Here is a 15296-nt window from a genome sequence, read left to right as displayed (position 1 = left end):
CTCACACTGGAACAATTTGCATCCTGTAGGGTAGAAATGCCTGCTACATTCGTGTCACTGCACATATGCTATCGCCAGTGAGCACCGCAGCCGTGCGGTCTTGTTCCCCGAAAACCCTTTGTCTTTGTGCATCCCACATATCTGTCCGCCTTCGATCTCACCATCCCCAGTAGAGAACTGATTTGCCTTGATATATATCGTTAGGGATGACACGGCGTGAGCGACAACACCGGAAAGTGTGGAGGGAGCTTTGCGTCCTACCAAGCATACACTGAGAACTCCCGGATGGACACATCCCACAGACGGAGTGGTGATGGCAACCACTTAACGACTTGACGAGGTTCATCTGGACGTCTGCTGCGGTCGCAGTCTTAAATGTGATGTCGAAGGTCATTCGTGATTCCGGTAGTGAGTGGGTATTGAGTAGTATGCAGCATGCAAAGCTGCTGTTCTTTGTTAAAGACCTGTCTCGGTGGTTCCCCGTGCACCAAAGAATGTGTTCATTGTTTTCTTCAGCCTGCGCCCTGTTCCTGTGCGGCCACTTGTATCTTTTGTTGGAGCTGCATCAATTCGATCCTCGTCTTCTCGCTTCCATCCTGCAGCTCTTTGATCCTGGCTTCCCGCCTGGTTATTTCCTTGTTGATGAAATCGAGCCGACCGTCGACCGCATTTACAGCCTCCGTCTTGTCCTGCTTCAGCAGTACTGGGCCGACTAGCTTGTAGATGCCCGCATCATCGGATAAGGACGTGAACTCTTTCTGGACAGCCTTGTTTTCTTGCTGCTGCGCCTCGAGTTTTTGACGTGCTTCCACTGCGGTTTGTAGATCTGTGGCTCAAAGGTTAGAACATCGGAAGAGGCGTGTCTGGGGCATTCTGTATCCGACCGTCTTGGAGTTTTTGCAGAGCTTCGGACAAAGCCTGCAGCTTATTTCTGTCCTCTTCCATGGTGTGCCGGTCTCGAAGCGAATCTGATTGCGACGAGAAGATTTGTAACAGATTTGTACGTGCCTGGAATGGGAAACCGTATTAGCGCGCAGGGCGATTCGCGGGGCAAATGCCGGTGCGCCATCTCCATTTCCATTTCCATCCCACCTTCACCTTTGCAGCTTTTGTGACGACTCTACGCTCTCCTTACCCTGGCGTTCAGGCGACTCTGAGACCCGATTCCTAGATCTTGATATAGCTGTGCAGAATCGGGGCACCGAACCCTCTCATTCGTCTCAATTGCAGCCTGCGGGCCGTCATCAATAAGACCTCGCCGCTTGTTTACCTCGACTGCATCTGCTCGAAGTACCTCCATAACCACGCCTATCTGAACGTTTTACTCCTATTTTGTCCGGATATCTAGCGTCAGAGCTTCTCTGCCCAACATGTCTAACACCGACTTTCTCGGCCGCGCAATCGACACGGTAAAAAAAGCCATTGAGCTTGACACCGCCGGTTCCTACGAACAAGCCTACCAACAGTACTATGCCGCCCTTGAACTCTTCATGCTGGCTCTGAAATGGGAAAAGAATCCAAAGTCAAAGGAAATGATCCGTGCAAAGGCGGGCGAATACATGGATCGAGCTGAGAAACTCAAAGCACACATCCAGACCAACGACTCATCTAATCGCAAAAAGCCCGCTGCCATGGGAGTAAATGGAAAAGCGGTCAACGGCGCGGGAAAGGGGGAAGCAGGAGACAAGGATGAAGAAGATGCCGACTCAAAGAAACTCCGTGGGCAATTAATGGGGGCGATCCTGACAGACAAACCGAATGTCAAATGGGAGGACGTCGCCGGCCTAGAGGGCGCAAAGGAAGCACTAAAGGAGGCTGTCATCCTACCTATCAAATTTCCCCATCTATTCCAGGGCAAACGACAACCTTGGAAAGGCATATTACTCTACGGGCCGCCCGGTACGGGTAAATCATACCTTGCAAAAGCCGTGGCGACAGAAGCAAACAGCACATTTTTCAGCGTGAGTTCGTCGGATTTGGTGAGTAAATGGATGGGTGAGTCGGAACGACTGGTCAAACAACTTTTCAACATGGCAAGAGAAAACAAGCCGGCAATTATCTTTATCGACGAGGTTGATGCCCTGTGTGGACCTCGAGGCGAAGGCGAATCCGAAGCGTCAAGACGTATCAAAACGGAGCTTCTCGTGCAAATGGACGGTGTGGGAAAGGATTCCCGTGGTGTCCTGATTCTCGGCGCTACAAATATTCCCTGGCAGTTGGATGCTGCCATCCGCCGGCGTTTCCAACGAAGAGTGCACATTTCTTTACCGGACAAACCGGCACGGATGCGGATGTTTGAGCTCGCCGTCGGAGATACGAAATGCGAGATGACACAGGCGGACTACAAGACGTTGGCAGACTTAAGTGAAGGCTATTCAGGGAGTGATATAAGCATTGCAGTGCAAGATGCATTGATGCAGCCCGTGAGGAAGATCCAAACAGCCACACATTACAAAAAGGTAAGTTCGACCACCTTCCCAAGCCCTTAATCGTTTCTGCACTCCAAGACCAGCTGCTGATCGACGCCGATGGCGGAAACTAGGTCGTGGTTGACGGCGTTGAGAAACTTACGCCGTGTTCCCCTGGCGACCCTGGCGCGATGGAAATGACCTGGGTGGACGTCGAGTCGGAAAAACTCCTCGAACCTCCGTTAACCGTGAAGGATTTCATCCGCGCAATAAAAGCGAGCAGGCCGACTGTATCTGCAGAGGACTTGAAGAGGAACGCCGAATGGACGGCCGAATTTGGAAGCGAGGGCGCATAGCGCGGCATACGAACGAAGAAGAGATAGAACTTTTGTATGGAAGGGAAGTACGAAGACGACGATTAGCAAATGTCATTTTGGCCGGTTTTTGGGGACTTGGGACAGAAAGGGACGAGCAAAGGGGCGTTTTTTTTTCCAGGTCTTGTTTGCAGTGAGGGCTGTGCTCCACGTGCTGGCCATGTTCCTCGGAGCGCAAGTGAGCAAGTGAGCGGTACTGAAATACAACATGCAACATGAATCAGATGTTCTTGAACGATCAATGTCTCGTAAAAACAAACTAACTCTGTCTTGGACAAATACCATACCCCATGCATGTCTGGCCGTCACAACAACAGCTGTGAAAAACAGCCTTGGACAACAAAAAGTGCGGGTTGCCCTTGCCAGCCTCGCCAGCCTCACGCAAGCCTTCTTCACCTGCCTGCCTGCGTTCAGGGGGGTTGGAAGAGATGGCAGGGGAGAAGAAAGAGAAAAAACAGGACCAGAAAAAGAGTCCAAGATCCCGTATGGCAGGTAGATATCTGTCGTTGCGGATTCGATTTGATGTAGGACGTTGAATGGTTCGTCCTTTGCCTCTGTGTTGGTTGTCTGTATGTGTACCTATTATTGTCATCCAACCCACGCATAGTCCCTCCTCATACATACCTACATACCTTGCTGCACTCGCACTCAGACTGCCACTCGTCTACCCTGTATATCCATATATCAAGGACGTTCCAGCACTGATTCCACACCACTGGCTGGGGGCTCTTTCCTTCATTCATATTTGTCAAAGGAACCAAAGCAAACAGATAGATATGGTGTCCATATACCTTACTAGTCGTGTATTTCTGACGAAAGGGTGAGGCGTCATCCTTCTATCCATTTATCCATCGATCCTTCCACCCCTCCATCCCTACCACAACAGTCCTCTCCTCACCTAAAGCGTTGCATGTGTCAAACAAAATATATTCTTGTCTTGTCTTGTCTTCCCTATCTATATATATTTCTAACGTAACTGGCGGCAAATCATGTACGTATATTGCAGTGGTGGCGGTCAGGGAAAATAGACACTGCACAACTGAACTGAGAGCCCCAGCCGGGTCTTATCAAGTCATAAAGATCAGATGCTGAATCAATTATCACCAAATTTCCTTTCTCTGTCTCTAAAAAGTGTCCAGCCCAAACAATCTTCCCTTCCCATGCCTTCCATTCGTGCATACCACTCTACTCTAATCATTATATTCCGTCTCCCAATCCATTCTTCGTTGCGAGTCGCGACCGCGCACAATCAAGTTTCATGAATCATATCGCCTTTTGGTACGAGATCTCATGCCCTCGTCGGCAGCAGCATCGGCAGACTGAAAGTCTATGTCCGTGGCGATCTCGTTTGCTTTCCGTTTAGCCACCCGAGGCCGCATGACCAGAGACTTAAAAGGGCCAGACCCACTTCCTGATCTCTTCTGGGTCAATACCCTCGTTGAACGCGGCGGTGCGGTACTTGATCTGTGAGCTCAGCAGCTTCTCCCGGGCGCTGGCACCCCTGTTGCCCAGCTCAGGCATTCTGTCGAGTGCCTCAATGGCAAGACTGAAGCGGTCGGTGCGGTTGCGGATGGCGAGCTCGAGAGGAGTGTCAATGTTACCCTTCTCGTTGTAGCCACGTACGTGGAGGTTGGCTTGGCTGGGTCGCTGGGCTGTCAGACGGTGGATGAGCCAGGGGTATGAGTGGAAGTTGAAGATGACGGGCCTGTTGGGCGTGAAGATGGCCTCAAATTCTCGTTGGGACATGCCATGAGGGTGGTCGTGCTCGGGGATCAGCTTGAACAGATCCACCACATTGACAAAGCGAATCTTGAGCTCCGGAATGTACTCTCGGAGCAACGCCGTCGCGGCCAGTGATTCCATGGTCGGGACGTCGCCGCAAGATGCCATGACGACATCGGGCTCTTGTCCTTGGTCGTTGGAGGCCCAGTCCCAGATGCCGGCACCCTTGGTGCAGTGCTCGATGGCTGCGTCCATGTCGAGATATTGCAAGTGATTCTGCTTGTCGGCAACAATGACGTTGACGTAGTTGCTGCTTCGGAAGCAATGGTCCATCACCGACAGGAGACAGTTTCCATCAGGTGGTAAATAGATGCGGACAACCTCCGGGGACTTGTTGCAGACGACGTCCAGGAATCCGGGGTCTTGATGGGTGAAGCCATTGTGGTCTTGACGCCAGACGGTGGCCGTCAACAGGATATTGAGAGAGGCAATCTTAGCACGCCATTCGACCTCGAGGCACTTCTCAATCCACTTGCAGTGCTGGTTGACCATCGAGTCGATGATGTGAATGAATGGCTCGTAGCTGTTGAGCAATCCATGGCGCCCAGACAGGAGGTAGCCTTCGAGCCAACCTTCGACGGTATGTTCGCTGAGCATCTCCATGACACGACCGTTGAAAGCCAGATTGCCACCATCTTCATCTTCTTCAAAGTATTCGCCCATCCACACTTTCTTACCGGCCTCGTAGACTCCGCCAAGCTTGTTGGACTCGGTTTCATCGGGACCAAAAAGACGGAAGTTGTGTGGGTTCTTTGCAATGATGTCTCGCAGGAAGACGGCCATGTTCGACATGCTGGGTGCTTCGGTTATACCTCCTTTCTCGCAGGCCAGCTTGTACTCACGGAAGTCGGGCATGAGCAGTGGCTTCTTCAAGATACCACCATTGGCGACAGGGTTGGCACTCATCCGCCGGTTACCCTCAGGAACTAGCTTCTTCAGAGTCGGGACCAATTTTCCTTCCTCACCAAAGTACTGCTCGGGGGTGTAGCTCTTCATCCACTGTTCAAGAAGTTTCAGGTGCTCGGAGCTAGACGCCACATCTGGCAGGGGGATTTGATGAGCTCGCCAGAAGCCTTCGAGGTAGTGTCCATCCACGGTTCGTGGGCCAGTCCAGCCTTTCGGGCTTCGAAGGACGATCATGGGCCACAGAGGTCGGAACGCCTTTCCTGATTCGCGTGCCTTCTTCTGGTGGGCTCGAATCTCCAAGACACACTTCTCCAAGGTGGCAGCCATGGCCTGGTGCATGCTCAAGGGATCACTGCCTTCGACGAAGTACGGAGTCCAGCCGTAGCCGATGAACAGCGCCTCCAGCTCTCGGTGGCTGATACGGGCGAGGACAGTGGGGTTGTTGATCTTGTAGCCATTGAGATGGAGAACCGGGAGAACAGCACCGTCGGTGATGGGATTGAGGAATTTGGTGCTATGCCAGCTGGTGGCCAAAGGACCAGTCTCGGACTCACCATCACCGACCATGGTCAGAGCGATCAGATCCGGGTGGTCGAAAACGGTGCCAAAGGCATGTGAAACACTGTAGCCCAGCTCACCTGGCCAGTATGTCAGCTGCTGCGGGCAATGAGACTGTGGTTTGGGTCAACTCACCTCCTTCATGCAAACTCCCAGGCGTCTCAGGGGTAGCATGGCTACCGATGCCCCCAGGGAAGGAAAACTGCTTGAAGAATTTCCGCATGCCTTCTTCATCTTCGGATTTATCCGGGTAAACTTCGCTATAGACACCCTCCAGATAGGCCTGAGAGATCACCGCGGGGGCTCCGTGTCCGGGGCCGGAGATGAAGATAACATCAAGATCATACTTTTTGATAAGGCGATTCATGTGGACATAGGTGAAGACTTGACCAGCATCGGACCCCCAGTGCCCGAGGAGTCTGGCTTTCAAGTCTTCGACCTTGAGTGGCTCTTTGAGCAGGGCATTCTTCTTGAGATAAAGCATGCCAAGGCAGAGATAAAGACTGGCTCGCATATAGTCATCATGGAGCTTCAGCTCGTCGCTGCCGAGAGGCTCACCCTTGACGGTCGAGCGGGCTTTGCCAAAGGGCGAGATGCTCTCGACAGAGACATCCGTGGAAGACATGATGGAGGGAGGGGAAGAGAAGGAAGAAGATGGTGGCCGGTTCTGCGTGGGAAATCTATGAGGAAGGAAACGCAGGCAAAGGCAAGGTGTGCGGACGGTGACAAGACGGAGATGAGGGTGTGAAGAGAGGAGAGAGAGCTCGAGGTGACGACAGCCGGAAGTGAAGGAAGGTTTATATAGCAGTAGTCAGTGATGATCACATCTTCAGCCTACAGATGCTACGTATCATACAAGAAACCCGGTCGTAACGGACAGCGGCAGGCACCGTGGATTCATCCATTGCTAATCTAAGCGGCGGCGGTCGAGAAGCATTGTGATGGGGATGAGCGACATGTTTTTACCATTCTCGCTTTCTTGTCCTCTCGCCTCCAGTTATGCACAAGTCGGTTGCATCAGAGTGCATTCAATGCGAGCTGCTCAATCCCTGCACGTGTCCGAACAAGGTTACAAGTGGATGTGTGGGAAGCGGTATGAGTGATCCGAAGCATATGCTTGGAAGGGGAGCTGCACCGTGAGCAAAGCTGACTGTTCCTCCTCTTTTCCCATTGCCCAGCGGGATGGATGGATTCAAGGAAAAGGTTCAAGGCGATGGGCGTGGACGCGATCAAAGACTGGCGGAGCTACCTGACATAGCCAATGCAAGGAGGACAAGGATGTCAGGATACGAGGGGACGTTCGAGTGAGGACTGTGGGAGGAGCTTCTGGAGGAGGGAGGGGCAGCTTGGACGAATGACGGTGCCTCAAAGCTGGCCCTTTTGCAGTTTTGGAAACAAGGTCACCACAGAAGCTGGCAGGGGGACATGCCGCTGACATGATCTGATGGTAAGGGAATGGCCAAGAAACATAAAGATCGCAACATCAGGAGATGGGATAAACTTCAACTGGCGCAACATGTGAGGATGCTGTTCGATCCAGAGGGTTTCGCGGCCTCAAAATGTTTTTCGGGTGGTGTGAGGCGCAAATACATCACCGCCCACTTCGGGTATAGCGGTATTTATGGTGCTCCATCCCTGCATACCCAGTCCGCGTGGTGTTCGGCTGTCCGGATTCTAATGCTCGGTAGTCACTCCTACTGCATTTAGTGTCTCGACCACCGATTGACTTTTGGTCAGTTCCTGAATTGCCCATGTTCTGGATTCTTGTCCAGATAACGGCGAGATCTACGAGAGGATCAAAGGACAACTAACAGAATGGGGAGCTGGCCGACGGATTGCATTTTTGCGCTGCCATGTGCTACACGGGAAAAAAAGACTGGCAAGGCTAAAATACCGCAGCTCGAGTAGGGTCGATGCGAGGCGGGGACAACACCTCTGTATCAACTCTCTCGCAGTTCCCAACGTTCCAGTGAGTGAAACAGGACCAGTATACAGTTGCCAAATTGAAGCTCAATCCCACCCTGCTATCTCTTCATCTCTGTCTCCTGACCCCCAGGATCATTCGCAGCGCAGTGGAAGCGAGGTCTGTATCCCGTACTGACAAAACAGTTCTCTTTCTATCCAAAACTCGTTTCAACTTGTGGACGTTGTCTCGAGGCTTGGATCTTGTTGTTCAGGATCTATCCGCTCTCAAAGTTCAACAAACACTAAACCTCGTTATGCAAGATTGCCGGGACCTGCGTCGATCAGGTCTTTAACGAAAGTATCCGGGTCTGATCCGACACCATCAAGAGGTGCTGTGCATGTGGGCGGATACAGCCGTGCGATCACATCTGATCCGTCCCTGTGCCGTACGGGTGATCGAGGCAGGGGTCGCTTTACCGAGGGGATTCTGATGTCTGGAAGAGGGGTTTCCCTCTCGAAGTGGAAACGACAAATCGTCGTGCTGTGCTGGTAAGAGCCGATGGAAAATGACTGCTTTTCTATTGGCCGGGTTGAGACGCTGGGTCTCGTGCTTGACGGGTTGACCTTGGCCTATACCTAAGAGGCGAACATGTGAGCATTTCCCCTTTGGACGTGACCCTGGCCGCTAGCGATCTCCTTCAGCGTTGGAGGCTTGCAGCTTACCCCTGGTCAAATAGCTGCGGGTGATATAGCTCACCTGTTTGCAATGCTCTGGGCGATTGTGGGCTAGAGGTCCATCTCTAGTAGCCTGTCTCTCCTCCACCTTTGGGAAAGAGAGCATGTCAGTTGTTCGGTGAGTGGTGACAGCGACGAGACGCGGGCAGTGCCATGGACCTTTCAAAGGTTTAGGACCGGTAGATTTCACTTCTTATTCCTCTCTTGTTGTTGGCGGTACTGGTGACTTGGGTGATGAGTGCCTTGTCTGGCGCAGGCTGAGTATGAGGATGATGTTGTTCCCACGGCTGTGTCACCTTCTCGAGGTTCGATGACGAGGTCGTCAATACCTGGTGGCAGCTGTGAACGCCTTTCGTGTACCTGCTAAGCACATATGACAAGTTCAGTTCTGGAACACCCAGTGAACTTTCGACCCAGCTTTTGTTGCCGTCTGGCACCTCTCCTGGAAACCTGCCAGCTCAATGACTTGCAGCCAACACTTACTCAGAGCTGGAGACATAATGGCTCAGCTGCCCTTGACAATATGTGTGAACAGCCCTTATCTGATCAAGATGCGTGGCGCGCTGGTGAGGTTGAGGCTTCTTCACACTTCACCCTCGACAGACTGCGGTCAATATTTCGTGTCGTTGGCATCTTCATCAAGCGACGAGGTATTCATTATCAGCATCGTCGTCTCCGAGCCCTCAGAAGGCGACGATATCCAATATTGGAGCTCAGCATACAAGATAGATAGTGTCTTTTGTTGAGAGAGTCAATGGCACTTGCATATCTCTCTTGCCTGTTCCGGAGATGGTGTTGGGATCTGCGGGGTTGATTTGCTCGGCGGACTTGAGCACCACTCTGCGCAGTTGCGCAGTTATCAATTGCCCAACTCAAATTGATCCATCCCATCAATCATTTACTGCAATTCAGTCCATGAACCCCTCGACTCCAAGGCTCTCCTCGTGTTCCTCCTGCTCTCTCTTGCCTTTCTCGTCTTATCACAAACACACGCCACGAATGCCTGACAGGCGCCTCGCCGCGTCCACTCCTGTGTCTTACTCATGCTATAGGTATAAAGCCATCCGTCTTCACCCTCCCTCACCAAGGTAATCGTTCGTTCTTCATCTCTGTCCTTGTGCTCGTTCTCTCCCCTTGTATCTTCGTGTCTTGTGCGAGTCGATCCTCACTACTTTCACCATGGCTACCACCACAACCACCACCACCCTCACCCAAGTTCTCTCCTCCGACCCCCCTGCTTCCGAGCCTCAGCATTATGGAAAGCTGCGTTACATTCCCGAGGGTCAAACCCCCACCCCGTCTCCTCACAACTTCCATCTCCCTGCTATGGCTGAGTTTGGTGACGTCCGACTGCAACCTCTTATCGACATGCGGCCAGTCCCAACGATCGCGGAACTGCCAAAGGCGAAGGAGGGCGCCGCTCAGCTTGATACCCACGGTTTCACTGCCCTCCGTCACCCCACAACCATGAATGCACCCCCTTATAGCCGCGCGAGCTGGAGTGACCCCAAACTCCTCAAGGAACTCTACGTGCCCGAGACGGAGGAGATGGTCAAACAAGTCACCGGCGCAAAGACCGTCATCACTGAAGCTCTTCTATTGCGCAGCGCCATCTGGTCCGAAGCGGACGCTCTCGCTACACATGCAGGCCATGGGGACCAAAAGGAAGAACAGCAGCCGCCAGAGAAGTCGCAGGAGGAGAAGGAACTCGAACTCGGCTTCCCCCAGTTCATTGGTTTTTCCAAGCAACACGGTGGTGCCAGTCCTGCTCCTAAAGTCCATCTGGACTATGCCCCCAATGGTGCGCGGATGCATTTGAGGAAGTATCACCCCACCATGACGGCCACTGCGCAGCCCATCATCGATGCAGAGGAGAAACTGCTGGCACAAGGCAAATCGTTGAGAGAGGAGTACGCCGAATCCGGTCTGGGACCTCGCTGGGCACTGTACTCCATCTGGCGGCCCTTGAAGCGTGTCCGTCGTGATCCCCTCGCCCTGGGCGATGCGCGTACCTTCCTCGAGAGCGACTATGTCCCGGTCATTGTGAAGACACCCAACCTCGGCATCTCCCCAGACTCAAAGGAAACACACGACACAGAATCATATCTTGCCCACTGGTCTTCGGGACAGAAATGGTACTTTATCAGCCAGCAAGAGCCTGAGGAGGTCTTGGTCATTAGCCTTTTCGACAGCAATCGCGACAAGGAGACCGTCGCCGCCGGCGGTACCCTGCATTCCAGCGTTGATCTGCCCGGAACCGAGAATGAAGAGCCCAGGGAGAGCCTGGAGCTCCGATGTCTCGCCATTTGGTAAGGTGTTTGTCATAGGTGCCGAGATGGACGGGGGTTGGCATATATGATATCCCTGGAAGCCATGTGGATGGTGGAGTTATGGGGACGATGGAGAACTGCGGCTGTGCAGGACAGATATATGGAACATTTGGACGTGTCTGCCCACCTACATTCCCTGGTTATATATGTATGTAGGGTGCGATAGAGCCATGTAGTCTTTTGATAAGGTCCGAGATCTTTTTGATAGTTTCGTTTGCTTCTTTTTTGGGTCTGTGTGTGTGACTTTGTGACACCTGTCTGCAGGTGCTTGGTATACCCATCTGTGGGTTACCCATAATTAGCCTGATAAGGCGCTGTGCACCCAGCGCTACTATACATGGATCCTTCATCGCCGCCATTATAGAGATAGTCTTCTTTTGAGACTGCCTTGACTGCCCAGCCAGGCAGTCTTTAGTCCAAAACGGGTGGAAGGATGAACCGACCAACCGGATCAACTACTCACAGCCCACCAAGCGACTGCGAGTGTCTGCACCAGCATACATACCAGCCAGCCATGGCGCGGCGGCGCGGCGTGGCGTGTGCATGCGCGATCTCCCCTTCTCGGGGAGGAAGGATCCTCCGTCCCTATTTCCACAAGGACTTGTAGGTCAAGCCATAGGATTAGATGGAATTGTGTAGTTGTTATTGTTTGAGAGCTATGCCGATCGAGTTGAGGTACTGACATCTCTTCCTGACGGAGGCGCTGACCTCGGCCATGCCCGTCGTGTCGGCCGTGTCGAAGAACATTCGCAGCCAGTCTGTTGTTGCTGCGGTGGCACCATCACCGCCCTCCTCATCAGCGAGAGTAAATTCTTGCCATGTCGGGGCTCCCTGAAGCCTGAACGGGTTCGGGTCCAGCGTGCGAATGAAGCTGATCCAGTAGCTCTGCATCAGCGGGACGATCCACGCGTTGGGACCACCACGACGATAGCTCGGCGGGCTCGCGCCGTTTGTGTTCTCGGGACCCCAGATGGCGGACAGCTCGACCGTGTGCGGCACCCCCAGGCCCTGGCGGACCTGCGAGGCGTCCTGCACGTTGTACCAGTAATTCCAGTTGCCCGACACGCCGTAGCGAGCGTAGCTCGCCGCGATGAACAGGTTCGGGCACATGTACCTCATGTCGCCGTAGGCGTTGGAGACTTGACGCCACCAGGAGCCCGAGTTGGGGAATTGCGGGCCATTGTTGGGATAGAGCTCGCCGATGCGCTGCAGCTGGTCGGACGTCAGGTCCGGGAACTGGTCGTGCAAGAAGGTGTTGGACTGGGCCCGGCTGGATGTCCCCCGCGGGGTGAAGACCGTCCCGCCGTTGGTGTCGTCGCCAAACAGCACGGGGATACGCAGGAATTTGCCGCTATCAAAGGCGGCGTAGGTGTAGTTTCGAATCATTCCATCGTCAATGACGGGATTCCACATGTAGAGGGGCGGGTTTTGGGCTCCCGGATACGGCAGATTGTGGTTTTGGGCCTGGAACTCTGCCGTTGTCTTTGAGCGGAGACACGACACAGTGGTGTCCTTGCCAGTTGAACCTTGACTCGTGGTGCGAGATGTGCAGCCCAGACTCTTCACCAAGTGGTCATATTGGTACTGACTTTCCTCGACAGTCAACATGGGCGCGAAACTGACGGATTCGGCGGCTGCGGCGACAAACAACCCGTCATTTCGCCCGCCATATGCCGTCAAATGGTAGGCGATGGATGCAGCGCCGGCGGAATCTCCCCCAAGAACAACATGGTTTGGATCTCCGCCGAAATGAGTAATGTACCTCTGCACCCAATCGAGCGCTTTGCGCTGGTCTAATAAACCGTTGTTTAAGGTGGCAGACGGTGATTCTTGAATCTCGCGACTGGCAAGGAACCCGTACGGTCCCACGCGATAATTAAAGGTCACAACGATCATCCCATGCCCGGATGCGGAGACCAGGCCGCTGCCATTGTAATTTGCATTTGAGTTAAAGTTGAAACCACCCCCCTGAATGAAGAAGTAGACGGGCAGTTTCGAGGTGTTGGTTGCCTGACTCGGAGCATAGACGTCCAGGAAGAGACAGTCTTCGGACAAGCTTGGGTCACGAGGATTGTTGCCCGTCCCAAAGCAGATGTCACCGTGCTGAGACTACGGTCAGCGATGTCTGAGCTTTGAACAGTTGAGTGGGATTGGAAGTCACCTTATTAGCCTGCTGAGTGCCATGGACGATGGGCGGGTCTTGGGGCGCTGCGAATCTCAAAGGTCCCGTTGGGGCTGCGGCATATCGCATCCCAAGCCATTGAGTGACACCATTTGCAAGAGCTCTGCCTTTGTAAGAGGCGTAGTCAAGGTGCACTAACTCATTTGTAGCTAACACTGTCGAGACACAACATAACAGGAGAGTTGGGAGCATCGTCAACTGCAAGTGTAGAGGTCCAAGCTAATGTTGCGCGCGTCTGCGAGCTGATGATAATGATCATCGAGCCACACCTTTGAAGGACCAGTGAGAGGTCATCCTGGCCAACTTTTTATTCAAATATCCAGTCTCAATAAATTCCGCAACCTCTTCTTCTTCCGTAAGTCAGCCACGGCTTGAATACTGGTGCTTACAACAGAGATAATTCGTGACGCGACGACGCGAGGCGCAGTGCATAATAGGATAATCAACCATGGTTTGGGAGGGTCTTGTCAAAGGCGGTAACAGAGAGCTTGCTGGCCCAAAAAGCTCCCGTGGGTGAAAAGTGTGGTAAGAATGTATGTATCAAAGGTACGAGTACTGCAAGGGGTAGTCGGGTGTTTCGGTTTCACGCGGCGATTCCCCGGCTTCGTCCCAGTCCCGCGTCATCAGCGGCCGCAGGTAATGCGTCACCACCAGGCTAGAGAGGTCGAGTGCAGCGGGATAAGTCCGCGACAAGTTGATAGCGCTGGTGACAGTTGTATAGTAGCTTAGAAATGTACTCCCCAGCAATGTCTTTTTGGGATAACAGCTGTGTCGATTCGAGAAAGCGCAAGGATGGCTGGAGGGGTCTCAATAAGACACAGCGTCGGCAATTCCCGCTTTGACGACGTCCCAGTTGATTCCCCCAATTTCATCACCCTTCAGCCTGCCCAGAACATTTGGGTCGCTAGTTGACCTGCCCAAAACAATTCTCCTGGCCATGAGCGAGTCCTTTGCACCCGGCAGCTTGGAAGCTGCGCCGTCCAGTATGCAACGCTCGAACCAGACCTCCTCCTGCACGGTCAATGGCAGCCCAACCAGAAGCGTTGCCCGCTCCGACCGAGCACGCCCAGGGCTGTCCTGAAGTACGGCCACCACCAGTTTCTCAAACAGTATTTTATGTTTTGTCTCGTCTTGTCTCTGTGCGAAATAATACGCTTCCACCAGGTTGTTACTTATGATCAAATCATAATATGCCTCGAGAACTGCCGGATCTTCCAGTGGTGGAGATATAGCAATGTAATAGGTCATTGCTAAGGGCGGCTCGCATTTTGGATGTCGCAGGAGGGTAAGGAGGATCTCGTCAGTGAAGGTCGGGGTCAGGGAGGGGTCTGTGAGGTGTTCGAGGGCACGAGAGAACTGAGCGTGGTCAAGTTCCCACAACCCTGCCACCAGAAGCTGCCACCTTTGAGGGAGATATGTTCTTCGGGCAAAGTTCGAGTCGGCATTGGGCAGCTGGCGACAGTCTCGGAGCAGGTAGTAGAGAAGGGCGAGTTTCTGTTCATCGGGAGCGGTCGACTGAACAATCTTGGACCACAAATTGCGCAGATCCTGGTTGGATCGAGGTGGATAGTTATTCCTTGCAGCTGATGATTGATCAGTAACTCTGACAAATATTGATGCAAAGTGAAGGCCTCACGTCTTGTAAGGCCAATGGTCTTCCAGATGCGGTCAAAGAATAGCTGGTCACCGAATTCCTTGCGGTGTTTGAGGATACTCTCAACCGTTCGGGTGTCATAAGCATAGTCGGTCTTTGGCTGAAAGACTGCGTCAAAGTCGTGCCAGTCGAGCATCTTGGACGGCCGGCAGTAGGTTCCACTGGGGGGTTTGCTGTCTAGTCCGAGGTGAGTTGAGTTGAGTTGATTAGTTTTCTGAAGACTTCACTTTCGCTTCATGTGTTGCATGTGAATCGCGAATCGCGAATCGCGTCTGGCATCAACATTCTTCTCCGCACTGATCACGTGATGGTCACCATGGGCCTGGCCCAATTCTCTCAATTTCATAATTACAGAAGCGATAAACTCAATCCTCATCCTTACCCCAAATGCTTCATCGACACTTCCGCGGTTGTCTCGCTATCAGCGGAGTGGTTGGCACACCGAGTCAGGAACCCCGCGCA

General features: G+C 53.0%; 6 protein-coding genes across 6 annotated transcripts; 2 read left to right on the top strand and 4 right to left on the bottom strand.

Annotated features, from left to right (window-relative positions):
• Window positions 1-512: 512 nt before the first annotated feature.
• On the bottom strand, window positions 513-945 carry Z517_11224 (uncharacterized protein; the record flags this gene model as incomplete). Its single annotated transcript, XM_013424832.1, has 2 exons — window positions 513-826; window positions 885-945. The coding sequence occupies 2 exons, from the start codon at window positions 943-945 to the stop codon at window positions 513-515; spliced, it is 375 nt and encodes a 124-aa protein (XP_013280286.1).
• A 425-nt stretch (window positions 946-1370) lies between these two features.
• Window positions 1371-2764, top strand: Z517_11223 (uncharacterized protein; the record flags this gene model as incomplete). Its single annotated transcript, XM_013424831.1, has 2 exons — window positions 1371-2459; window positions 2543-2764. The coding sequence occupies 2 exons, from the start codon at window positions 1371-1373 to the stop codon at window positions 2762-2764; spliced, it is 1311 nt and encodes a 436-aa protein (XP_013280285.1).
• Window positions 2765-4171: 1407 nt separating this feature from the next.
• Z517_11222 (uncharacterized protein) lies at window positions 4172-6653 on the bottom strand (the record flags this gene model as incomplete). The annotated part of the gene is made up of 2 exons (XM_013424830.1): window positions 4172-6108; window positions 6164-6653. 2 exons carry the CDS (start codon window positions 6651-6653, stop codon window positions 4172-4174), a joined length of 2427 nt encoding a protein of 808 aa, XP_013280284.1.
• A 3194-nt stretch (window positions 6654-9847) lies between these two features.
• Window positions 9848-10981, top strand: Z517_11221 (uncharacterized protein; the record flags this gene model as incomplete). Its single annotated transcript, XM_013424829.1, has 1 exon — window positions 9848-10981. The coding sequence occupies one exon, from the start codon at window positions 9848-9850 to the stop codon at window positions 10979-10981; it is 1134 nt and encodes a 377-aa protein (XP_013280283.1).
• Window positions 10982-11640: 659 nt separating this feature from the next.
• On the bottom strand, window positions 11641-13372 carry Z517_11220 (uncharacterized protein; the record flags this gene model as incomplete). The annotated part of the gene is made up of 2 exons (XM_013424828.1): window positions 11641-13101; window positions 13160-13372. 2 exons carry the CDS (start codon window positions 13370-13372, stop codon window positions 11641-11643), a joined length of 1674 nt encoding a protein of 557 aa, XP_013280282.1.
• Window positions 13373-13987: 615 nt separating this feature from the next.
• On the bottom strand, window positions 13988-14970 carry Z517_11219 (uncharacterized protein; the record flags this gene model as incomplete). Its single annotated transcript, XM_013424827.1, has 2 exons — window positions 13988-14763; window positions 14817-14970. 2 exons carry the CDS (start codon window positions 14968-14970, stop codon window positions 13988-13990), a joined length of 930 nt encoding a protein of 309 aa, XP_013280281.1.
• Between the last annotated feature and the right edge of the window lie 326 nt (window positions 14971-15296).

Source organism: Fonsecaea pedrosoi (genome assembly GCF_000835455.1).
Source record: "Fonsecaea pedrosoi CBS 271.37 unplaced genomic scaffold supercont1.7, whole genome shotgun sequence".
Classification (NCBI taxonomy): Eukaryota; Fungi; Ascomycota; class Eurotiomycetes; order Chaetothyriales; family Herpotrichiellaceae; genus Fonsecaea; species Fonsecaea pedrosoi.
This window is presented reverse-complemented; position numbering and strand designations above follow the sequence as displayed.